Below are 26,513 nucleotides of genomic sequence, written 5' to 3'. Positions count from 1 at the left end.
ACAGACGTGAACCAGCCCTCCCAGCAAGTGCAGCATTCCTGCCTTAGGGTACAGGCACCTGCACTATGTGCAGGGCAGGCACTTGGTGGTTTAAATTGCTGTCCTTAAGAAAATAGTATTGCTTTAACTCACACTGTTTAGTATTGCAAGGAAGGTACAGGAATTTCTCTCCTCAGTTTTAATTTGCTAAATTAGAATGAAGATGAAATTTCTGCATTGTTCCATTTTGTACACTACACGGGCTGAAAAATTCAGGCCAAGGAATTGTGTTTCTTCCCTGATGAGTTCAGCTAACTGAGAAAAAGAAAATATAATGGAAATACAAACACAATGAAGTTTAGATGTGTGAAAAATCAATACACAATAATGTTGTCTTTCAAAATAAGATTTTTTTTCCTTAAAGGTGGCTACACAGCATATTCAGCATCCCAACACAAAAATTACTGTCCAAAACCAAAGAGAAAATGGTAACTCTCTCGAAGCAGAAACAACATGGGGCCCTTTAGCAAAAATAGTTTATTGCACAAAACTTTTAAAGGAATCCCTATGCACATAATTTTTATAATCAACATGCTTTGTATGATCATAAACATTAATTGTACATAGTGTAACTCCTCCAGCCCCTGGGTTATCCATTCTTCAAGAACATGGAATTATTAACTTCTATCTTTACAAATACGGCCTAAGCAGACATTACTGAATGTCATACGTGAAATAGACCATTTCATTTACAATATCCAGAACATCTTTCCCTCCCCTAGAAATCTGTGCATCTGTATTGGAAATGAGGCTGCCCAAGACCGAAGTGTTGCTCATTAGTAGGAGGCAGAGGGATCAGATGACAACTGTTGAGCATTAGTAATTCCTCTGGACAGCAATTGCTTTCACAGAAAATACTTAAAGGCTCTGATCACAGCAAGTCACATGCAACTATTCCCACTTTCCTCATAAAGTTAATAAAATGTACATCACAAGCTTCTGCATCACCAGGAGTGAATTTGTCATCCTTAAGGTAAATTTATATTGGTAATACCACCTGTCCCCAGCACACCTCTGATGTTGTCACAGCTGACACTAAAATAGCTGTGCCACTGCAGTTCTCTCCCCTAAGGAGGAAAATATAATCCATGACAATATGAACAGTAGAACGTTCATCCTGGATATTACTTTACACATGTGAAAATCCCATAGATTTCTGCTAGGATATTGCCTGAATAAACACTATGGGATCAGATCCTCCTGCTGCATGAGTGGATAGGGGGCTCAGCTGATCCCAATACAGTGCACAAATATTTCCAAGAAATCTGGAAGACAACAGAATGGAGCATTATGCAATATTCAGCAATGCCAGAGACTCAGTAACATTTTACTCTTTTGTAGGGTTTTTGCTGGTCTTTGTTGTGATTTTTTTTCAAATGCACAGTTATTCAAGAGCCCTCAAAAACTCAACAGCATCTGAAAAAATAATGCTGCACCATTTACCAGCTTTCAGCACTGGGGAACATTCTCACATTGCAGTGACATTTCTCCTTCATTAACTAGATTTGGTTTAGTACACAGCATCCACTAAAGAAACACAGAAAATACATTCTATTGCAGTGCTTGAGAAAGTAAAATAAAATTTTAAGAGATTAGTCTTCAGATTCTCCTGATTATTTGGCAGTGCTGTGACAGGCAGAGGGGAGACAATTTTCATTCCTACAGCTAAGTTATTTTATTGCCTAGACAGCAGAGACCTGAAGCTTTGCAGACTGAGCATGGCCAGCCTCAGGGTGAGGCTTTTTAATAAAGCAGCAACTATTTCTCTGGGTCATTAAAACATAGCTGATGAGCTTCAAAAAATGGCCTTGCCTTTATCACACACTGCATCCCCTTTAGAAGACCTCCCAGTGACTTCTGTAACTTCACTTAGTACCTCACCAGATTTAGACCCTCTGAAGTCTCCCTGTCCTTCATTTAAGTAAATGACATGGTGTTTGTAGAAAAAGCACATGGTGAATGTAACAGGACAATGCCCAGTGTCCAGGTACTGCCAGCAGCAGCTGGGCCAATGCAGAATCTAATCCACAAGAGCTCCCTCATCTTGGAAAGAGAAAAACACATCTAAGGCAGATTGTGCAAGCTCAGATGTCTTCAGGAGCTAGTGAGAAACTGCAGCAGGAGGCAGAATGGATACAAAAAGGAGAGCTGACATTCAGAACAACTAGGAAAGTTTCTAAAAATTCTGGCTTCTTTGATACCAAATAAAACCTTTATCCATACAACCACTGCTGAACTAACAGAACATAGTGGATTCTGAACTGTAGGCAATGTATTTAATAAAGTGAACAGCAACATTAACGCTGCACAAGTATTATTTTAAATCCTGGACATTTGGTAGTTTTCTTGTACTGAATATATTATTCATTACAGTTTATTTTTATTTCTTTAACAATACTGTGGTTTGGTTTTTTCTTCTTTGAGCTTAATATACAGGCAACTTCAAGAACATGACAACAGCAAGATAATCAGTACCATTTACTCTACAAAGCAGACTGCAGCAGTGTGCAGACATGTCTTAAGCTAGTTTGTAAAGCTTTTGATTTTGAATTGTTTGGTAAATCCATCTGATGGGCATCTAATACCACATCAATGCATTTCTTCCTTTACCAGTTGCAAAACCTTGACTGTCAGCATCACTTGACTTTGATCCCAGTAAAAGCTAAGTTAAAATCCAGTAGCTGCAGGGTATGAAATCATTCAGTAAAAACATTTATAGTGCAAAGTGTTCAACTGGACTAGAGCTTGAAGTGGTAGCTACAAGAAATCAGACTTTGGATAAATATAGTTGGGTTTGGGAGTTTTGTTTGGTTTTTTTTTTTCACCTTACTGCTAAACAAAATGCAATATCCTTCCCCCTCCTCTGCAACAACCAAACCCAGAAACAGCGACAGCCTCTTTGGAAAAATACATGAACTAGAATTTTTTTTCCCAGCTTTTGCATCTACTTGTACTTAACAGATTTTTTTTTTTTTGTGTGAACATCAAACTACAATGGATATAATTGACTTGTTTTAAGGACAAAAACATTCTAGTACATGAGTAACCACTAAATCTTCCAAATACCCTAACACTGAATTTTAGAGTGAGGAGAGGGCTGGCTTGTCACTGCACTATGAGCCACATGGAGCAATGGGACCAAAGGAAGGAAACTTAAGTGAGCTGCTTTAAAAATAACTTAGTCAAGGTGCTCTGCAGAGGGACTGCCACAATACCAACACTTCCATTCACCCTGGACACCTTGGAATAGAGGGTGCAAAAAGTAGAGGGAGCGTGTGGGAGAAGATAAAGCTATTAAAAATAACAATTTTATAGGCATTATAATTATGTCTTTTAAAGTAAAAATAATTACATTTCTAAAAGCTCTGGCTTTAGGGGCTGATTTCCCTAAGCCATTTGTACAGTATGTCAAAGAAGAGCAAACTTAAACATAACATTAAAACAATGACAGTAACAAAACCCCTCATTGTAGCCTTAACTTACAGTATATAAGCATATTAAACCAGATATTCAAAATCAGAAAATTATGATTTTTTTTCTTATGTATATATATATATATATATATATATATATTTTACACACATACTTTTAACTGGGTGTCTACTTCAAAACTTGAAATAAAAAGGTGCAAAGTATTTGTGCAGTGAAGCAAAGCTCACTACTGGCCTGTGACTGTAAGAGAAAAACATCAGCAAACGTGCCAGGCAAATCTGCCAAAGGTACCAATGCTCTGCACTGCTTGTCTTAACAGCCTTGTTTCTTCTGCTATAGGTCAGAGGTCATCTTCAAAACTGGAAATGGCTTACAATAACTTATTTTCCTTCAAATACAGATGTCTATAATCTGCATTTCAAAAATAAGAGGTTATAGGAGGGACAGGAGAATACTCAGCATGTCCAGTTCTCAACCACTGCTAATGGCTGAACATGAGAACTTGTTTTTCACTGTAGTTTGGCTACTATCCAAGATGAGGGGAAAAAATACATCCTACTCCCACAAATGAAAAAAGAAAACCAAACAAGAAAACCTAGATGTTACATAATTAACAGTAATTCCTTAACAAACTCACCCAGATTGAACAATTACATACTTGAAACCAGATGCTCCTCTTGACCTCATTTTAAATCTTCATCTCAATCTCTTACTAAACCCTCAAATGAGCTAGATTCACCACTTGGCAGTACCCAACGTGACAGAACTGTTTCAAACAAACCCTTAGAATAGCACATTCTGCATTTACTATTCCATCAGATTCTAAATTGGTGCCCTTTGCTTCTACAGGCAAAAGCACAACTCTGAACACCATTTAAAAAATGAAATAAATAATTTTTATAAAGATTTGTTTATATACTTAAAGCAATAGGAAGAAAGACAACTGATAAAGAGGTTATAGTGTCAAAGCTTCCTTGTCACTAACACTACAATTCTCTTTCTTTTCATCTGCAGTAGGAGTCTCCTGCTGGTCTGATGCACTTGTAGGACTTGTAGAAGTAAGGTCCATTAACTTGCCCTCAATCTGAGTCCATGAAGACATTGATTCATGTACTGTAATGGTGTGTTCCTCCATCTGCCGCTGAAGGCTGTCCATTTCTTGCCTTTGGATTTATTGAGAACAAAAAAAGCCAAAATTAGCAAGCAGAAAACTGACTGCTAAATGCAAGACCAAAAAATTACTTTTCTGATTTTTGATACCTACTCCAAGGCCACTTAAGATATAGCTGTATACAAGAGAGAGAAATCTACAAGAAGCTTAAGAACAAAACAAATACCATGCGCTTGATTAAAAAATATTAATAGCTGGTTTTGATTTTTTCTGCTTTGTACAATTCAGGATGGATATTTTGTTTAGTTTATTGTAAAGTCTTCTTTCACTATGGCAGTGACCATATAAGTAAGCACTCACAAAGGCAGAACATCCTACTGTCCTAAATATAGTCCCAATAAATAATTAATTTTACAAATCCTTTTTTCCTCATGCTGGCAGCTGGTTTCCTGAAAACATTTTTAAGATTCCTTACTATGGTTTAAAACAACAGGCCATACTTTAGCTGCCGGAGACAGCTGTTCAGGTTCTTCAGAGGCTCCTTGCTCACAGCTGTTGGTTTCAGCAGCTCCTCCAGCAAGGCAGCAGGCACTGGACAATCAGGAATCTTGACTGGAGTCACTGGATTGGAAGAGTTATTCTCGCCTTTCAGTTCTTTCCTCTGGTTAAAGGAAAAAAAAGGAGTCAGAAACACAATTTAATTCATCAATATAATTTTTCCCACCTAGAAAGAGTCCCACGTCACACTACTGGTGCACATCTGCACTAAGGAGCAGGAATCACAGGCACATTCATGTTAGGTTGTTTAGGAGCACTAGCAGGGACACAAAAAGCATCTCTACTTCACAAAAATTGTTCTTTCTATTTAAATACCTTCTTCATCTTGCCATGCTTCAGGTCCAACTTCAGCTGCTGGTTTTGCTGCAGCAGTGACTTCATGCTGTTCTTCAGTTCAGTCATTTTAGCCTGCAGCATAAACTTATCCTTCTGAGTTGCTGACAGGTCTTCCCTCACCATCTCTAACTCAGTCTTGATGTTCTAAATGGGAGGAGAATCAATGTGATGTAGAGAAACAGCATAAAAATTCCAGCCAACTAATGTTTTTATAAACTTTTCAATTTCCAGAGGAAACTAGCAGAAAAAAACAACACACAACAGTGTATGAAACTGTTTGCTGTTTGAAACAAATTTGCCAGATTTGGCAAATGGTAGAAAATCAGAGGTTGGGTTAAAAGAAAGTCAGTAGTCTATTTTAATGGCATAGAGGTTGAAGAACTACAAAGGCAAGAGCACAGTCAAAATAAAAATTCAGAAAAAAAGTCTAATTATCGTTTTAAAAAATAAAAATATAGTTTTAATTATCCCACTACAGCAATCAAAATTTCCAGCCATCAGAATTGGCTGATTAAATACCTGCAAGACAACTTGTATCCCTTCTAACTCCTTGTGGCTGCGCTGTTCAGTCATGTCCAGCTGCTGCTTAAGTGTTTCAATTTCTCTTTCTTTTCGTTCCACTTCCCACTTCAAGTCTTCCACCTACCAGGGGAAAAAGAAAATACATAATTGGAATTATGTACAGGTACAATCAACCACAAAATCCCAAATATATTCTTATATCTCATGAAAACATTCTTAAGAAAACCTAGCAAAACTATTAAATATGCTGAATTAAAGCCAAAGTCATACAATGGAATAGAAATACAGGTACACATAGTAAGTGTTCACTTTTTACCTCTTGGCTTATTAGAGGCTGTTCACTAAGTTTGTCATCCAGGTTTTTCTGCAGAACTTGGAGCTGAGATGTGGCTTCTGCCAGCTCTTGCTGGAACTGAGACACCTCCTGGGAATGTTTTTCATCCTCTACCCTGCACAGCAAGATTAACAGACACAGCAGTTACTCAATCTGTTCTTTAAAACAAGAACTTCACTGGGTTAGCCAGTTAACTATAAATGACACAACTGTGCATGGAACCTGGTTAATCACAGCTTTCACTGAGGGCTTTCCCAACACATTCATAGAGCAAGAGTTAAATCACAAGAAGATTTTATGAAAGATATGTATAAATTCTTGTGCACCAGTAAAAGTCCAATTACAAACAAATGATTATGTAGGGAAAAAAACCCCACAAAACTAAAACCCTGTCAGCAATTTTGCTTTGTTTCTGGAGGAACAGACTTAAGCTAATATCTATTTTCATGTAGGTCTGATAGTTTCCTATAATTAAGAAAAAAATTATATAGGAGCAAACTGAATTTTAATACATTGTGGAACATAGTCAATAATCAAATTAATTCTCTATGTAGTTCCTCAGGGATGTAAAAGAGAGAAATAATAGGATATATATAAAATGTTAATCCTTACTAGCAATGTGAAATAGTAGAAGTGTGTGGTGAAAGTAGAAAAAAAAGAAAATAGTGAAGCCTAGAAACAGTGTACCAGAATTATAAAGAGAGAAAAATGCAGATATTTGCTCGGAGTCCAAACAAGCATCCATGGTCAGGTTCTGCTGAGGAACATTCAACATAATCCACTCCAAAGCGGCAAACCCAAAAATTCACTGATGTATGGCTTTTTGAGAGGATTTGTTTTAATTATTGTTCTTTTTGAGATATTTACTTACTGCAGCTTGTCCACCTCAGCCTGCAGGGCCTGGACCAGCAGCTCTTTGGCGTGGAGCTCCTTCTTGATCTCGCTGAGCTCCAGCATCGCTGCGCGGTGGTGTCGCCGGTTGTGGGCTGCATCCGCTTTGGCTGCTGCTTCCTAACAGGACAACAAGATACAGGTTTACTTTGTTTTTTCTCTCAGGTGAATAAAAAAGGACACAACAGAGGAGACATCAACTGGTCTTTCAGCCACTGGCCATCCTGACAGACCCCCTGCAGGAAGTAGGATGTTACAAAACATAGATTTCACTTCAATATACTTTTTAAATACCTTTAAATCGCATCATAAGTAAATAAAAAGATGAGCCATTACCTGCTTCTGAAGCTCTTTAACCTTTAACTTTTCCTTCTCTAGGGAAGCCTGTAAAGCTTGAATAAGTTGTTGCATTTGCTGATCCTCTTCCTCTTTCCGCTTTAGGACTGCCTGAACCTGTAACACATCACAAAAACAAATGCCTGCTTTGTGTGGGCTCATTGGAAGTAGAGGAAATATAAGCACAAGCCAATGCAGGGATTGCAGAACAACTCTCTGCTGTTCACTGATTACTCTTTCCACATGGTACCTTCAACCTTACAATGGTTAAATGGTAGCACATTGCCTATGCCCACATGAATGTATTGGAATAAAAATTATTTACCTCAATGAATCCATATGTAACACATATGGATTTGATATGTTCCAAATACCTACGCTTTCACTATTGCAAATATTGTAGTGCGATTTTATTAATTTTTTTTCTAAAGAAAACTCTGTTTAGTGCCAAGTCCCACTTCTGATCTCTTGTTCAACCCCCATATTGATGCTTTTACACAACACACAGGGGACCCAGAGTTGGAGAAAATGCACCAGCTTTGTCTCATATGAGCCAATTCCCTTCTGAAGTTATTACATCAAAAAGTGAAATACCTGTAGATTCAATTGTACCAAGTCTGCCTCTCTTTTTGCTAATGCTGTTTCAAGGATATTGTTGTGTTCCCTCAAAGCAGCGTTGGACTGGCTGAGACCTGTAAGTTTTCCACGTTCATGCTCCAGTTCAAGGGCCAACTTCTTATTCATTTCTTCTAAACGTTTTATCTTCTTCCTGAAGCCTCTAGATTCCTGAAGCTATAGTCAAAGAAAAACACAAATCAAACAAACATAACCAAACAGCTTCAGGCTACTATCCAAAAAACTTGTAAGTTAAACTCATTAAGCATCTTGTTTTTCCAGAGTGGGATTTCTTTTTTCATTTCTTTTTTTCTTTTTTAAATGAACATTAAAAAATAAGTTCACTTTGGTATTTTTTTCTGTTGGAAGACTAAAATGCTTGCTAGAAAGAAGAATCCAGGAGTACTGTTCAGATGCAGATCCAGAGCAGTTGATATATATAATTTTTTTGTGCCACTCTACAACTGAACACCATCACCAGCATCACTGGGGATCCATGACTCCCAGCAGTTCACTAATGGTTTATGTATCCTCACTGTCTCATGACCAGACACAGCTGGTATCTAATACAGGAACCACTCTTCTCTCTAATCCTCTTTCCCTATAGGACAATGACTCATGAAACCACAAAGAACCAGCACAAGGCAACAAAATTTGCAAGTACCACTGACATGATGTTTCCTATCCATGATTCTGATTTTCTCCACCACTGGAATAAAATTTTGGTACAATTTTTCCCTGTCTCACAGGCACTTTTTACTGTCATGTGCCCATCTACCAAGCAAATTCAAGCAATCACCTCATCTTCAAGTTCCAGCACTTTCTCTCTGTATTCTTCAAGCTCCTGGCTGGTCAGTGAAATCACTTCTTGCAACTCTTTTTCCAGCATCAACTTACTGCTGCTCAGAGCTCGCAGTTCTGTCTTCAGAGCTTGGATCTTCTCCTAAAGACAAGAGGGTCACACATGATTAGTGATGCATCACCCATCTTCAGGAATCACTTCTGCTTTGGTTAAAAACCTGCTTCTCTAGAAAATATGAAACAAGGTGTTAGTGTTTAATTTAAAGGTCTTGGTCAGACTTTTCCACCCCTGCATCCAGCTACTGCTGTAGGTTTACTTGATATCTTGCTCCATTGGTTCATGAAATTGGAGCTTTCCTTAGTAAATTAATTTTCTTGTTGCAGGCCTAACATATATAAATAAGCTATGGCTACCTTGAAAAACTTTTAGCTGTCAATGAGAAAAAAACAGTAAGAGCTAGAATCCTGGAAAACTTTTAGATACCAACCCTTAAAAAAAATTAAACAATTCCACCAAAAAACCAGCCAACAATAAAAATTTAATCAGTAAATCTAGCTTGCCAAATCATAGTTAAAGAAGTTCTCAGTGCTCAGAACCCTGACACCATGCTCTTATCTAGCTTTACTTTCCAAATATTTTCATCACTTCAGGGTGAAATAGGATTTCAAGACTTATAGCTCTGTCTTTGTACAGTGTCAAAGGACATCTGCATACCTGAGCAATCTGGTCATTCCCACCATCAGTAATTTGTGCTTTTAGTTTGCTCAGTTCTGCCTCAGCAGATTCCTTTGCAGTAAGAGATTCCTGCAGCCTCCGACTGAGAATGCTGACTGCATTCTCATAGGCTTTGTGTTTTGCTTTCATCTCTTTCTGAGCACTTGTCAGGTCTGACCCGAGACGCTTCATTTTCTGTTTCTGCTCTGTAATGGCCCTGGTGTGAAAGGAAAAGAAAACATCAGGTAAAACCAAAAGCTCCTTGACAAATAGTACTACAAGATTAATTTTTCACATGACCCAACAAAACCCAACATCTGAAAGCCAAATATGAAAACCAGATGCTGTAGTTCTTTTGTCTGTGCTAGAAGAACACTTACTTTTTTGCTTCTTCTTGCATTTGTTCTACTTGTTGTTTTAATGCCTGATTTGCCTCAGCAAGAGATTCCATTTGTTCCTTATCGAACTGCAAAGACTTAACAGCAAGGAAAAGAAGACCCATGAGTGTAAGAACAAAAGCATGTTTGCTGTGATGTTTGATTATAAAAGAAAAATCATGAAATTTCAAAATTATTTCCATCTCTAAATATAACTTGCTCTCCAGTCCTCCATATTCTCTTTCCCTTTTATTTTCTCTTTAACTCTTTCCTTTGAGGCCACCACTGTTAACACATAAGAGTATTTGGACCTTGTTCTCAGATGGAGTTCACTGTAGGAAAGTGCTTCCACATCAGTCTTCTACCACTCCTGTAGTGCTTCTCCCCACTAACATGAGATGTTAGTAAGCAGTCATGCATTTACAGAATTTTGGTAGGTATATGTTGAAATGTCTAGACTACTTTAAATATATAACCAAGACTATTTTAAATATATAACCAAGAACATTAACTTGAAGGTGGTCATTCTGTTTCTTAACAAAGTTACCAGAAACAGCAGTGTATCCTGGATGTAACACTCTCCAAAGCCTTACACCTTCCATACCTGCAGGCGTGTTTCCATATCATCTCGTTCTTTCTGCACTGACTGGAGGTGATTTTCTAGTTCCACCATCTGCTGGTGAACCTGAGATACTTCCTTCTGTAGTTTTGAATGCTCAGATTCGAGTGACTGTTTCTCAATTTGGATTTTCAGCAGCTCCTTTTTTATCTCCTTCAGCTCCGAGTCCAGCCGCTTCTTTGTCGCTTTCAGCTCACTGATGAGCTGGTCCTTGGAGCTGGCATCTCTTCGGTAAGCTTCCACCATCACCTTGCACACAAGAGTTTCAAGAGGACAATGTCACCTCTGTTTCAGCTTTGCAAATTTTTTACTAATTTACTAGAAAGTATTTACTGATATTCTTTTAGTTTGAGGGGGTGGGGGTGCCATACAAACCAGCACCAGCTTCTCTATGATATTTACTCTGGTTCAAAGGCTTTTATGCAAGCTCAGATATCAAATAACAGCTCATATTAGCAGTTTAATAAATGAAACACTTTAATGTTCTCTGCAGTAAGGGATACTCTTCTTCACATTCTTTATGGAAACTGCATTATGTGCCACTTTTAATAACCAAACTAATTGTCAAAAATTAACCATCCTACGCACATAATTAGTAACTTTTGCCATGAGAAGAGGGTTTAACTATGACTGACAGTTTAAACAGCCTTCCCAAACTTAAATATAACAAGCTAAAACAAACTTTGACATTAGGTTAATAAGCAATCAAGCAGCAAATTAATAGTGTCACCTTATAAATAAGACACATATATGTGCAACACTAATGACATATCCATTTCAAATTACTGTTTCAAAACTGTGTAAATTCAGAATAAAATTTGCAATAAAGCACTTATTTACCATCTAATTACGGCAATAATGAAGCAACTATTATTTTTCAAAGCTGCAAGGAAATGACAACACTTGAACATTTACATGAGTGCTTTTGCAAAAGTAAATCTAATCAACAAATCAAAGACATTCTCTATGGTGCATCACTTGGCAAAGGCCTAAGCCCTATCAAAGCATGCATTTCTTGGTGGATCAGCTTTCACATTAGTTACAGACAGAAAATCAACTGAAAGTTATACATTTTCTGTATTTTAATGTCACAAAGTTCTGTGATACAAAACAGAGATGTATATATCCTCAAAACCTTCAGAGAAGTACATGCCTTCGCTGTAAAAAAAAGAGTACTCCTTGGGTTTATGTATTTGAAATGTCTTTGGTTTTACTTACCTTCTCCTTCAGGAACTGTTCCTTCACTTTTTGAAGCTGTTTTTTGAGGCTGGCATTTTCTTGTTGCAGATTTTCCACCTGCCAGAGGGGCAAAAAGCAAACATTGCTTTATGTGCCAAATGTCATATTATACCTGATTTATTTGGTGAGCTCATCTGTCTGATTTGTAACAATTGGCTAATCTAACAAGGATCCTGTTCCTGACTAAGCATCTCAGTGGTTAGATAACACAACAGTTTGTACAGAAATACACTCACCAGATCACCACACTATGAACCAAATGACTGCATAAGAAAGATGTTTGGCCCACAATGCCACAGAAAAGAGCACACTACAAAATTACTACCCAAACTGTGATCTGTACTCCAAATTATTGTGTTTAAAACCTGGTAAGATTTCAGAAAGATCATTACCTGGCTTGCCTTGACTGCCATTTCCTGCTTCAGCTGCTCCAAGATTTCTGATGTTACCTCTGTACCTTCTTCAAGGCGTGTTGCCCCTTCATCAAGTTGCTCTTTACTTGCTTTTGCTGCCTGCAGAGCCACCTCCAACACAATCTTCTCATTCTGCAAATACTGGATTGTGTCATCCTTAGAAGCAGCATCACTCTGGAGCTCTTCTAGCCTGGCCTTTAGTTCATCATATTGTGTTTGCAGGTCATCCAGGGACTGCTCTTTGGTGTGCAGGGTCTCCTGGGCTAGAGTCAATTGCTTCATCAGGTCAAGGTGTTCTTGCTGCAAGGATTCAAGCTGCAGATCTCGCTGATGCAAAGTCAACTTGACCTGACAGGAAATATTTTAAAATTAAATTAGTACAAAACAAAAGTTATCTTTGCAAAAGCACTCTAATAAAAATCAAGTATTATAATTAATATTTCAGCCTGTAGGAGAAAACAGCAGAAGGTGAAAATATTTTTAACTTTCTGAGGCCACTTGTATTTGCTCTGTTAATTGTATTGACTGCCTTGAGCAGCATCTGTTACCTTACAAGCTAAGCAATGACCAGAATGTCAAACCTAAAATATTCATAATATTCATTGTATTCAAAAGTTTTACTTGAAAAACGTGTCCACAGCAAATTCAGGTAAATTCAGCATTATTAATAATACCATATCATGGCATGGAATATGTACTGAGCTATCACATATTTCATGTCACTTCAGCCCTTGACATGGTGCCTGCATAAGGTTACAAGGTTAAAGCAAGGCTCTGTAAAAGTATGTAATGATATCCTCACTGCCTGACAACTTTGAACATGGATCTGTGGTTCTTGTCTATACTTAGAATAATCACATACTGAATTCACTAAAAAAAAACCCAGCATCTGGCAAGACAGTAGTTATGAAATTTTTAAAAAGTATTATTACTGTCATGGTTGGAAAAAAGGCCTTTTCACCAGGAACAGAATGACTTTAGTATGCACTTCATTTTTGCAGCAATCTTTCAGGTTTCAAAAAGAAGTTTAGAGGTCAGTATCTATTCACTATTGCTTTTTCTGCCAAACCAGTATTTTCCTTGGAATTCCTGGGAAGCTGATTAACAACAGTTTACCTGTTCCAATTCTTGCTCCAATGTTGCTGCAGAATCAGCCATTTTCTGAAGCTGTTCTTTCTCATCCTCAAACTCCTCCAGTTTTCTCTGCAAGTCTTCTTCCACCATGGTTTTGGCCTCCTGGATCTGCATGAAGGCAGCTTCCTGATCTAACATGTCAGCCTGCATAGAAAAAGCATGGAATCAACTTCAACAGTTTCAATGGAGGGGAAGGAATGGGGAAAAAATAGGAAAAGAGAAAAGTAAATTATCAAGAAAATTTGTAGAGGAAAAACACAAACATAATTCTGATGTCTGCCTTACACACCTGTATGCCTTTACTGAAGTCACTCATTCCTACACTTAAAACACCTTAGAATAACGGTGAATGTCCTGCATACTTGTGACAATCTGAATTCCTATTAAATGACACCTTGTCCTTTCTCAGTTGATGAGCAAAACATGAAGAAAAAGAATCTTTATTAAAATTAAGCTGTCTGGGAAAATTCTAAACCAGAAGGGACTCCTTGGATGCTGTAGCTACTCAGGAAACAGTCCTGTCATTTACACAAGCTATCAGTAACACTGCAGATGGGCGCTTCCACAAACCTGCTGCTTTACTCTCCTTTGAGACTCAGAAGCAGAAATGTCACTGAAAATCAGGATATTTAAGGTTCTAAGAGCTTTGGAAGTGACTGCACTGCACTTCAGATTTTACCCAACTTTTCTTACTGGAGGGAAGGAAGGACAAACCTGATTAGTGAGCAATTTCACACACTTAAAAAGCACATTACTGATTTAGATTAATTTCTAATTAAGTTTCCTCTTGAGAAGTTCATGGATGGGCAAAGGACAACATTTACATTTGCCTTCAAAGTTCAATTAAAAACAAATACCAGAAGTGAAAATGCAAGTATCACCTTTGAATGGGAAATGTATGACTTTCTTCCCTCTAATTGTTCATAATGCTATGCAAATTTATTTGCTCTCAAATATTTACTGCTTTTATAATGCAGGATTTGAACCAATTCATAAGAATTCTGTATTACTTTGCCAGAATAATCTTGATTTTGTAAAACATAAATACACAACGTGGACAGACCATAACTCATGAAAACCCTTTACAACCATACCTCAATATTTTGTAGTTGTGCTGCAATTCGTTCCTTTTCTTTAATGGACCTGTGCTGGGTTTCAGTCAGCTGCTGAGACAGGGCCACATTCTCTAGTTTGAGATGTTCCAACATCCCTGCTTGAGTCATTTGCCCAGCCTAAAAGAAGGAAAAAAAAAATCAGTTTTGTCCTGTGGATAAAACTGACAAAAAAGAGATTCTCAGTTCTCCCATGTGCAATAAATCACAAACCTGTATATTGGCCATCTCACTCTGCAGCCTGACACGGGCCTCCTGTGCCAGGACCAGCTGCTGCTGGTACCACTGCCTCACATTCTGGAGAGATGTGATTTCTGTTTCAGATGCCTTCAGCTTGTTGGTCAGGGTGGTCCTTTCCAGCTGCACCTTCTGGAGCTGGGTCTGCAGGGAAGCCAACTGCTGGCGCAGGTCATGAACTAGAAAAACAAAAATAAAGAGCTTGGACTAACACACCCCATCGTGCTATTTTTATGCACACTTTTTCAAGGATTATTACTGTATTTGTAATTTTATCTATTTTTCTTTAACTGTTGAACAAAAGCACATATGGCTAATTATAGAAAGATTGGCTTTTCCTGCCAAAGTGCTAGGATCTAAAGTAGCAGGTCATAAGAATAAAATTAAACTAAATGAATCACTTCTGTGAGCATTCACAGTTCCTTAGAGGCAGAAAATATGAACTAACTAAACATGAGGAAGTAGGTGTCCTGGCACATAGAGTCATCATTACAAATCTGCATTTGTACAATTTTCCAAAAAAACAACTAGGCCACTGTCTGGACTAAATATTTATGCCTCCCTCTCCAGGCTGGCAGTGGCAGCTTGCAAACTGTGACACAAAATCAAATCCAAACATCTTAAACTTGAGACTATTTTATTAGTATGATATAAAATAAACACAAGTTTAAATTTCTTCTTCTTCTTGGACTTCAGAATCAAGTTGAAATAAAATGATTTATGGAACAACAGATTTTAAAGACTGACATTTCCATCATCCCACCTGTGCTGTCTCTGGTGAGAACATTTTTTTGCATATCTTCAACCTTCTGCAGGAGTCTCTGGTACTGCTCCTCTGCTAACTGCAAATCATTGTTTGAAGAAGCCAAGCTGGCATTCTTTGCTTCCAAGGCATTTTGCAGGTCAGCCATTGCTCGTTCCAGATCCCAGCAAGACTGCTTTAATGTGGCCACTTCTGAGCTCAGGGATTCCTGCTTCTGCTGGCTGCTTTGGCTGTGCTCCATCTGTGCCTGAAGCTTCATGTTCAAAGCTGCAAGTTGGGCTTGTAGCTCAGTCTTCTCTTTGAGAGCCTGAATGTGTCCAGAAAACCAAAATGCAGGAGTCTCATGAGAAAATATATTAGTGGCTGACTAAAAAAGATGCCCAGCAAAGTGGCTTTGATAAGACAAAGACCAAAGGAGGTGCTCCATGCTGTGGAGCTGAGACTCCCCATCTCTCTCTGTCCTCATCTCAACCCCTGAGCCTTTCATTGTTATTTCTGCTCTTCCCTGGCCAGCTGAGGAGAGGGACTGAGCAGCTTTGATGGACGCCTGGCATCCAGCCAGGGTCAGCCCACCACGGCATTCTTGTAAAGTACCTCATTCAACAATGTTTTTACAAAACACAATTCCACAAGTAATGAGCAAGAGGTTCTTGAAAATTAATTAAAATCTTATTTTGATTATTTACTGAATACAGAATTCCAAATTCATTTTCTACCTGATTAGCTTCTAGTGAGAGTGCTTCTAGTTGCCCTTCAAGTCTCATCTTCTCCTTCATAACCTGCAGCATCTCGTCATGAGTCCCTGCAATGGAGCTTTCCATGGAAACACTGGAGACAGAGACAGCACAAGCACAGTTACAGGGTTGGAATACAACACTTGTCTAGTTGAAGAAAAGTGACTCTGAAATTAAGAGGTACTCAGAATCTGTGTGGCTTAGACTGTCGGACATTTTTTCTGGTTTATGACAGATCCAGAACACAGTGTAACAACCTCTGATAAAAAGAGAAAATTATATTCATGCTAAGGTTTTATTATTATAAAATTTATTTATTTATCTAGTTGCTGCTGTACTTGCAGCAACTAGACTCTAGTGTGGCACCATGTATTTGTTATTTTTCAGAACTGCAATCATTGACTTCATCATATCCTGTATTTACAGATCCCATTTTAAGCAGACAACTGGACATGATGGGATCACAAAACCTTCACAATTATTCTCATAACTATCTGCTTTAATGTGCCTGAGAAATGCCATCAGCTGCTGCAAAAGAAGGAATAACAGGTATTGGGCATAAGGGATTCCTTATGCTGATTCCTTGTTGTACAGCCAAGGCATCTGGAGAAAAAGATCTTTTCTCATTACCATAAGAAAGAAATCTAAGCCAGAATAATCATCAACAACTGACTGTACACCTCAACATATTTGGGCATGACACTTTATTCCAATAAAGCGGGGGGAAGTAATTTCAAAAGTAAGACATATAAAATATGCATCTGCAGACAACTGATAAAAAGCACACATTGTTAAGGGCTTCACCAGTTCTGCATTTGCTTTCTGACTCAGTTTAATACCTGTCATTTACACATAAGCTTGAGAAACTAAATCTCATTCCCAAAGGACTGAAGAGGATAAGATATCTAGGACAAGACTCTTGGCATCCCTTAACTATGTGAGATCTGAAAGGTACATGCAAAGATGAGGAAAAAGACAATACTAAATATCATTGAGACAGTCAAGTCTGTACTTTCAGACTTTATAGACAAAGCCTTGTGAGTGATTCAGTGAATGAAGTCCTTCCATACAGACAGAAACAACTGCTTGCAGTACATTTAACACAGCCAGGGCAAAAATATCTTTCTCCAAGATATACTTAGTAAATAGGTACTCAAGTGAAGAGACCTCTCAGATTCTTTTAGAATTTGTAAGCTACTAACAGACTCAATAACAATGTAAGTTAAAACTGGATCTAAAGTGAGTAGGAGAGAAAAATAATAGGCTATTCCAAGAAAATATCATTAACAATAGATATCCTTACCTGCTAGAAATACTGTCTCTCCTGCTCCGAACCTCCCCATTAACTTCTTGCTCTTGGGCCTGGTGCTCCACTGCTGCAGCCTGCAGCACCTCACTGAGGGAAGGAAATTGCCCCATGGCTTCAGGATGTATCTTCTGGCCATTTATTGTATATGGAGTGTCCTGTTTGCCTTCTGCATTCTGCAAACTGCTATAGAGCCCTTTCCCTGACACACTGCTGTAGGTAGAGCTGTCACTCTCATTTCCATCCAGCCTCATTCCCACTTCACTGCCATCAATCTCTGAAATGCTGTCTCCTGCCAAGGAGGAATTCTCCACTCGATCATCCACGTCAGAGGGCAGACTGATCTCAGACACAACTGATGTTGGGCCACTTCTGCTTTGCATCACAGCCCCCGCAGGTAGGTCAGTAGCCACAGAATTCCCAGCAGCATTTCGAGCATCTGAATCTTCAGTTCTGTAGTCAGCCAAGGAGCGGATCTTGCTGGCCTTAGATTTTGAGCTTCTTTTTTCTTTTGAGGATGCTGGAAGTCCCAGGCTACCCAGCTTTGGCCCCCTGGGGACGCTGGTCCGCAGAAAGGAATATTCTTTAGTCATTGCTACAGTGCTGGCTCTTGGCAGGATTTCTGGATTCAACATCAGCTCGGGATCCAGGGTGCTGGAGGGACGGGTTTTGGATGTAGACTGACTTGACTAAAAGAAGCAAAGAGACAACAATAAATTCCACAATGTTAACTCTGAAATAGTACCAAAGACTTATTTTGCTGTAACTTAAGATAGAAAGCTCTACACTTTTACACTGACATTAAACATATGTCCTTTCATAAACAAGGTGAATTATACCAGCAACCAACCCTATCAAGCTTCAGTATACAGATGTTGAAAATGTTCATGTGAGACTCCAAAAGGTAACTGAAAAATATAGGCAAAATTGAACATTTAGGTTGCTTTAAGTTTGGTGTCTGTTTTTTCCTCCCCTATTTTAAGTAGCACAAACTGGTACATTACTGATGAGGTAACAGAACCACATTTTGCCTGTCCAGAAGACAAAATTGCTTTCTCTCATTTGAGAGAGAAAACTACTGAATATTTTAATTTAGGGAACAAAAATGGTAAAGTTTTCAAGCTTCTCAACAAAACACAATCTAGAAGATGTGTTGTGTGGTACTCACTCTCTCTTGCTGTCTCTTCACTCGGTATTGTTTGAGCTGCTCTTCCAGACGCCTTCTTGCCTGAAGTCTGATTTGTTCTTCATTTTCCAGTGGCAGTGAAGACTCTCCTGAGCCTGTAAGGGAAAGGCATCTTCACAGTCAAACAGAAAACTCCAACACAGGTAAAAGGGATGCAAAAGGTAAAAGCCCCTTCTACCATCAGCAACATGCTTCATGCTTAAGCAAGGAACAAAAGGAAAGCCCACTGACATGCACCTCAAATCACCCTCTTCAAATACATCCTTGTGTAAGCACTGATAAAGCCTGTGGACTTCCACTGCTCAGTTTGCAAATGTTATAGTTCCTCCACAGATGGAGGAGATGACAAGAGATTATACAGCAAGACAAAAATTATTGCTGTCACTTAATCTCACTTGTCCTGCATTTCTGACAGTACTAAAATTATAAAACTAAGCAAGACCTACACAGTCCACTCATTCCCTACAAGTAGTGGAAAATGGTTCCCTAGATATATTTTCTTACCTTTTATTAACTCACATTAAACCTTTCCTGTAGTAAGACTTTTAGACACCTTTATATAAAGGCTTTCCCTTCTCCCCCCCTTCATTGCTCTTCTCTCCTTTCCTTTTTTTCTTAGCTTAAAATCACTTGGTTCTGCTGTTCTTTTTTTTTTTTTAATGTCACCTGTTACTCCTACAAATCAAGAAGATTAGAATAGCTTCAGCCCCAGAAAGCGTGAATTCCCCTCCAGTGAAGAGCCAGTTTTTAATGGTAAGGCAGTGCCTTAGCTGTAGCAGAAGGTGGTTTACTGAAAGAAAATGAGTTGCAGTTCTGAGTAAAAGTTTACTGCAAAAATGAAGTTTAGTTCAAGCTTAAATGATGTTACAGAAGTCCAGAGCCAGTCTCAGAGTAAAAAGCTTTATGCAGCAAGAGAAAGCAGGGGCACCACCATAAACAGATGCTTACACAATTCAGTTTCTTGCATGGGAAGACTTAGTTTGAGAGACTGCAAAGCTTCTTTTCTAAGAGCTATGCCCTCAGCACTAGTTCCCTGAGACTTCCTTAGGCTGTCATGGAAACCAGTCACACCTGGGGATGACTCTTCACCCTGCTCACTGCTGGTAGGATCAAAAGACCCAGGAGAGTCAAGGCAGAGTGACTCTGGCCCATTCTGGCAGGCATCCACTTTGCTGTTTATCTCCAGACTTCCCTCTTCATTTGGCACTTCATTGATGTTGTTACTGGTAGCTGGAAAAGAAAGTTTTACTGAGCTACAACTTCAAGCCACTTAATTCATCTTCACAGCTCCACCCAAACACAATGCCAGCACTACTGCCTTTACATTGTATGAATACAGAAACTGCTACTGACAGCAACTGGCAGGAGACATTTCATAGAGGATTTGTGATTCTTTACTTTACAAGATCAGAATAAGCAGACTTTTCATTTGCTTTACTATGTTGCCCTCAAGCAGGACCTCAAAAGTCATCATAAAACATATCTTTAAAACTTCACAGAGGTTTTTAAATCTTGTTAGGTTTAGAAGCATGAAACACTGAGTGTAAGGAACTCTGAGGCACAATCTACTACAAGTAAGCCTCAGCAGCTGCAGGCCTGTGCTGAATGATTCAGCTCTTTGATGTGCAGCTGGGCACTGGGGAGAAAGCATCCACCATCCCCATTTCCAGCCTGGCTCAAGCAGTTTCTCAATTTTAAACTGAGCTGACATTTTTTTCAAATAGGATATTGTCATCAAAAGCACAGTAGAAAAGATCATATGTATCAAAATAATAAACCTACCAATTAAAATGCAATTAAAGAATCACGTGAACACCAATTTTATGTCCACTTACTAGTATTTTTCTTTTCCAGCAGGAAAAATGCATATTCAAAACCAGATAAACATTTCACAGGTTTATACTCTGGATTTCTCATTTCTATTTCACTTGGCTGGGAACTACTAACATTTATGAACCTGCTCTCGCAAAAAACCCATGTATCTAACTTTAAATTAATTATTATATATCTCAAATGAACAGAGCACTGAAACAGCCACTACCTTTCTGTTGATTCCCATACCATGTTATCACTGAAGTAACTGCAACTCACTGGAATAATATGCAAGATTTAGTTTGTTTTTTTTTTTTCTAAAGATGGTGGAAAATATTTAACATTTATGATCACAAAGTATTTGCAAGTGCTAAAATCAAGTTCCTACCCCTGCAGTGCATCTTCCCTCAAGCCAGCTCAGTGTGAACCAGAATAGAGGAAACTGAATGAGGAAACTGAATTTGGGTAGAAATATAAAGTTTTCAGACTTAGGCTGCCAAAACCCATCAGCTCTAAGATTTGAATAAAATACTTTTGAGAATCTTATTTGTCATGCAGACAACATTTCAGGCCATTTAGCCTCAATCACTTCTCTGATTTAGATCACCATGTTGTCACAAAAACAGTTGCAGACATGATGGAAGGGGTGAGTTCAACAAGGATGTAAAGGAGGACACAGAGAAAGACTGCTTTTTAATGACTAACATTTCAAAACTAGATATTGGCAAAACTGAATTTGAAATAGGTGTCAATGCTAAGAATAGCCACAAGAATCAAAAATAAGAAAACAGCTCATACATTCAGAAATACTGTTTCTGCCCATCCCAGAAACTGCATCAGGTTTATACTTTATTCACATTCTTTCTTCCCAGCAGTGAGTGGTATACATATACCAAAGGGATGCTGGAGCAAAATTCTGGAGGAATGGTTTCCTGGTGACTTCCTGAGGCCAGGAGACACTCAGTATCTAAACACTCCTTGAACTAAAGTAATTTAAAGGCAGTAGTGTCAATACAGCTGCAGTCTTTTTAGAACAATGGACAAGGAGATGCAATTAGAATAAAAACAGTAGAAAGACACACTATCTAATTGTAAGTCACAATTTGATTGTCCAGCACAGGAGATAACAGGAACGTGTGATCTCCAGCTTCAGAAAAGATGAATCAATCATCACACTCTGCCACTCTGATAACAGGCAGAGTAAGAAAAGCAAAAAAAGTGTCAGGGCCTCCTCTCTGCTGTCTGTGACAGGGTGACAAACCTGTGGTGCCAGAAGCCCCAACCTCACCACGTCACCACCTTTTACACAAGGAACCACTGTGGTTTTGTGTATCCAGGCAGCCACAATGTACACACCTCTCCACCCAGCCACCCCCACATCCTTAAACACCAACATATCCTCGGACTCCTGCCAGGAAAACATGGAGATTTCAATTCAGTGCAGGGAAAATACTTTCACAATGAAAGCAGTTAAATACTGGAAGGGCAGGGAGGCTGATGAACCTCCCTCTGCAGACACTTTCAGAATTCAATAGCACGAGGGCCTGAGCAACCTGATCCTGCTCCAGAACCAGGTGTGCTCAGTGCAGCAGGTTGGACTAGATAACCTGCACAGCTCCCTTTCAACTCAAGTCTGATTCTATAATCTACTCAGATAGTGGACTCTAAATAGTTTCTCATAAACAGCTGCATGATTATTTTATTATAGAGCTTGTCTGCATATAGAAGTTACTTTGAGATAAACTGGAGAGTACAAGCCAGAATCTCTCTTTCCTAAAGGGAAGCAGAGCCAGACATTTTGGGTTGGCTAAGTGATTTCATTTATTAGGAAGAGTTCTTCTGCCAGAATAAAGTATTCCAGTCACAATTTACTCTGGAACAGTAATTTCAGAACTGACTGTTCTAGAGAGTTCCAGGTATACACTCTTAGAAACATTATCTGAAGACTGACACCCTGAACAACAAATACTCACCTGACAGCTGATAGTATTTAAGTTAATAGTTTCATTTTGCTTTCAAAATAACAAGTTCTACAGCAAAAAAACCCAACAGTTTTACATGCACGGAGAGCTATAGACTTCACCAAACTTGCTTAAAACTGCTGTACAAAAAATTCCTGACCCCAAGAAAAACCTTAACCTGAACAATAACACAGATGATTATATAAATGCCTGGATAAAAGAGGAAATTATTTGGTGCATATTAAATAACTTACTGTTAATTTCATCTGTAGTAAGTAGCTGTGACTTGGGTTTACAATCTGAAAGTTCTTCAGGGCTGCTGGGAGCCCCATTACTGCTCCTGCTCTCCAAGTGAACATCCTGCTGAACAGATGAGGAGTCCATGGTAAAAATGATCCAGATCCCTGGAAAGTTCTTCTTCTCAACAATTTGCCACCAAGTGAACTACCAAGTCCTGTTTCTCTCCATCAGCAAGAGCAGCATCAAGGTGTCCCACAAGAGCACAGTTGTGAGCTGTAGAGCTGGTGGTGTGCAGCAGGCAGCTCTAACTCCACATCATGGAAACAGCTCACAGCCAAAGTCGCAATCACCAAGGAGCTGCATCCTCTAGAAACAAAATTTGTAGTGAATTTACAAACATTTACTGGAGCTCTGAAAAGATGAGTTAAAAATAAAGTAGTGCCCACAGACAGAAGCAGGACATGCAGTAACAACAGAGACAATGAAATACAACCAAGTATCCAGATCTGGGGAGTAAAAGTGATCTGTTTATGTTCACTGTTTTAGCAGCACTGATACACTGCAGAAGGATGCAACAGATATTTAGCAAGACAGCTGACTTAGAATCATTGTCCCTTTTAATGGAAAGATCTCTTTGGCCTCTGCTTTAAGAACAAAGCCAGTAACAGAGTAGTATTGTCCCCTGTAAATTACAGTATATATATATGGAAACATACCATATATTTAATTTAAAGGAATGAGTTTCAATATCTTTTGTTAAAATGAAGTATGGAGTTCAGATTAAACATTTTAAAAATTAAATTACATCATTACTGTTTACTTGTCTGCAGAATAACAAGTATGAATCACTGTACAGACTCTGAACTACTCATTACAGCACAAGCTGGCAGTCAGAACACGGCCTAGACTGCAGCTAAACATTGCCTTCTCCTGTGGCCAGCCAAGAAAATGATTTCCAAACACAGTTTACGGAATTTCCAAATGATTCTTCAGGTATTCGGATCTAACTTATGAATACCTAATCTAACCTCTGGGGTGGGGGGGTGTGGTTTTGGAGAATGTCAAATCAGGAATATTTTGACTGCATCTTTACATAAATACAAACATTTTGAACAACATTCCTTCCATACCTCCAGGGAGCACTTGTGTAACTGCTACTGTGCCACAGTGCCCTGGTCACCCTGCAACAACACCATCACCTCCAAAATGTCACTGAGGCAGCAAACAGCTCAGGACACACAGGAAAACACGGTTATCTAGCTGATCCTTACAGAGGGGAGCTGTGGAGGAGCCAGAAACCTGCAGCACCTTTGCAAACGGGAAACCTCCACCAAACAAAAAAAACTTAATACCTTCACTGTGATTTGTTACTAATTTTAAAAGATTTTCAGTATAGTAAAGCTTTCAGTAAAACTCCTAGAACTGCCACTGTACAGCAAATAGATGCTATGTGACAGGTTACCAAGAGTAATTACAGACAAAAGGCAAGCAAGATTTTGGCTCTCACACCTTGTCAAAATCCAGCCAACAAGAGATGGTTTGTTGTCCTTGTCATAAAACGCGTTTAAATGATCAAGGTGATGAAGAATGGCTTTCCTCTGCACAACCCATTCCCAGCATTAAATGGAAGAGCATTCCGGCCTCCGAGTCCTTTTGTATCCCTGTGTTTCGCATAAGCAGACACACACACACACACACACACACAAATGTAGGCACGCCACGGGAACACAGCAATAAATAAGCCCATATGGAAAGAGCTGTATCAAAGTCACCGATTTTGCTTAAAACACGAACAGTCAAGACGACAACGGGTCCCGGTCACAGAGCGGGAGGCACCGGCAGACACGGCCGCGGGGTCTCTGGGCCGGGCACGTCCCTGGGCGCCAGCAGAAGCATCGGGAGGCCCGGGGCCGCAGCCCACGGAGCCGAGCCGAGCCGAGCCGAGCCGGGCCGGGCCGGGCCGGGCGGTTCCCCGGTTCCTCGGGCAGCCCCGAGCGCCCCGCGGCCTGAAGCGGCCCCCGCGCCCCCACCCCGAGCCGCCCCCCATCCCGGCGAGCCCCCGCAGACCTGAGGCCGCCCGCCCGGCGCCGGCTCCTGCCCGAGACGTGGCGCTGCCTGCGCCGGGAAGGGGCGGGCGGGGCGGTGCAGCGCGGTTCTCGCTCCGCCGCCGGCCCGGCGCTGCCGCCGCTGCCGAGCGCGGCCCCGCGCGGGCCCCACGGCTCTGCCCCCGCGCGCCGCCGGCCGCGGCCCCCGCCGGGCACAGTCCCGGCCTCGGCCCGGGAGCTCCGAGGCGGCGGCGGGGCCGCCGGGCCCGTGGAGAAGCGGCGGCTTTTCCAGCCGGACCCTTCCGGCAGCGCACGGAGGGGAGGGAGACACGGAGGGGAGCGGCTCTCGGGCCGGGCCGCCTCGGTGCCCGCCCCGGACCGTGCCCCGGCTCTCTGAGGGGCGGGGGACTGACCGGCTCTTCCGTCGGGACCCTGGGGCGGGCGCCGACGTGCGTAAATTAAAATTAAGTTGTGCATAAATTAAAAATTAAAATTTCTTTGTGAAGGTGGCTGCCCCTCGCAGCCTTGTGTATCTGCATCATTCCTGTTGCTGTATTAGCGTTGCCTTTTACAGAGTCTGAGTCAGGAAAGTCCCATGACATGTCTATAAATGTCACATTTTCAGCGTTCCCCATGGCCCTTTCCTCATAAATCAGCCCTTAGAGTTTCCAGCGTCTTTCTGGAGCCGTGCATCCCCATAGGTCCTTTGGGGTATTGGGAGCTGGTGCATCAGAGCACGTAATTTCATAATGAAAACTACTGCTACCGTCATACTGCCTCCCTTAATATAATTGCCAGGTAAAGAGTGTTTGCTTTGCCTGATATTCCTCTGTTATCAACCTTTCCAAATTATCCTTATAATGAACATGAATCCTCTGAGGTGTTTCTCTTAGGAAGACGGGAAGCTGTTCCACAACTCAAGAGGGTGGATAAACCAAAACACCAGCATGTTGTTTGAACTGCAAACCTGTTAACCGAGCTCCTGGATACTGCTGTTTTCGTGCACACATTACACAGCCCTCTAGGCATTATTTGGAAGAGACCATTACAAACTAAGTCAGGGAGAGGACAGTTCTCAAGTGCAGATGCATGGATGTAAGAGAAGCTCCCAGCATGATGATCAGAGGTATCAGATAAGTGGATCTGGATTCACAGGACAGCCTCCCGCTGTTCTGCTGCTGCACCCAGATGTTGGTATGAAAGGGCAATCCCAGGCTGTGGCTCAACACCACAACTGAAGTTTGACCTTGGCTGCATGCACATTTGGCACTGAGCTCATAAACCATATGTAGGATTTGAATGTGTGAAGGGGAGCTGAGTGAAAGAGAGCAAGGTTCTGCTGAGATATGAGAGGAAACCCTGAGAATTGCATGCATGAATGAGTGTTCCAAATCTTTAGCAGTGACCTTTACTGGGTACTCTTACAAAGAAGATGTCAAAAACAATATGGTGAGGCAGACTTGAATGCTTGATCTTCATTGATCTGGTTTTGATTTTCTTATAAGAATGTAAAAGCTTGGAGTTTTGCCTCCGCAAAGAACTCAAAACCAGAAAACAATAACTAACAGACAGCTCAATTGTTGAGTCACTGAAGTAGCTTTTTTCTTCAGTTGGAATATTTGTCTATATTTGCTTTTTTACTTTG

General features: G+C 40.1%; 1 protein-coding gene across 4 annotated transcripts; it reads right to left on the bottom strand.

Moving 5' to 3' along the window:
• Positions 1-497: 497 nt before the first annotated feature.
• GOLGA3 (golgin A3) lies at positions 498-24,915 on the bottom strand. Of its 4 annotated transcripts, none has more exons than XM_059484925.1 (25): positions 24,891-24,914; positions 24,333-24,484; positions 22,838-23,189; positions 19,759-20,040; positions 18,793-18,905; positions 17,622-18,313; positions 16,301-16,412; positions 15,585-15,891; positions 14,798-15,000; positions 14,567-14,704; positions 13,455-13,616; positions 12,318-12,686; positions 11,905-11,982; positions 10,672-10,935; positions 10,071-10,165; positions 9,691-9,907; positions 8,974-9,117; positions 8,154-8,351; positions 7,560-7,676; positions 7,204-7,343; positions 6,315-6,447; positions 5,996-6,118; positions 5,456-5,620; positions 5,083-5,243; positions 498-4,634 (listed from the first exon to the last, which is right to left on the bottom strand). In XM_059484925.1, the coding sequence occupies exons 3-25, from the start codon at positions 22,965-22,967 to the stop codon at positions 4,427-4,429; spliced, it is 4,551 nt and encodes a 1,516-aa protein (XP_059340908.1). In that variant the 5' UTR covers positions 22,968-23,189; positions 24,333-24,484; positions 24,891-24,914; the 3' UTR covers positions 498-4,426. The 4 variants fall into 4 exon arrangements, with proteins under 4 accessions (XP_059340908.1, XP_059340911.1, XP_059340910.1 ...); XM_059484928.1 differs by having other exon boundaries at positions 19,882-20,040; XM_059484927.1 differs by lacking the exon at positions 24,333-24,484 and having other exon boundaries at positions 24,891-24,915.
• Positions 24,916-26,513: the final 1,598 nt, after the last annotated feature.

Source organism: Ammospiza nelsoni, chromosome 18 (genome assembly GCF_027579445.1).
Source record: "Ammospiza nelsoni isolate bAmmNel1 chromosome 18, bAmmNel1.pri, whole genome shotgun sequence".
NCBI classification, from domain to species: domain Eukaryota; kingdom Metazoa; phylum Chordata; class Aves; order Passeriformes; family Passerellidae; genus Ammospiza; species Ammospiza nelsoni.
This window is presented reverse-complemented; position numbering and strand designations above follow the sequence as displayed.

Excerpts from the sequence above, each read along its gene's own strand:
- GOLGA3 (XM_059484927.1), bottom strand. The coding sequence starts at position 22,967 with ATGGACTCCTCATCTGTTCAGCAGGATGTTCACTTGGAGAGCAGGAGC. Across the intron at positions 10,166-10,671 it reads ATATGGAAACACGCCTGCAG|TCTTTGCAGTTCGATAAGGA; the intron begins GTATGGAAGGTG and ends CTTGCTGTTAAG. Across the intron at positions 6,119-6,314 it reads AGCCTCTAATAAGCCAAGAG|GTGGAAGACTTGAAGTGGGA; the intron begins GTAAAAAGTGAA and ends TTCCCCTGGTAG.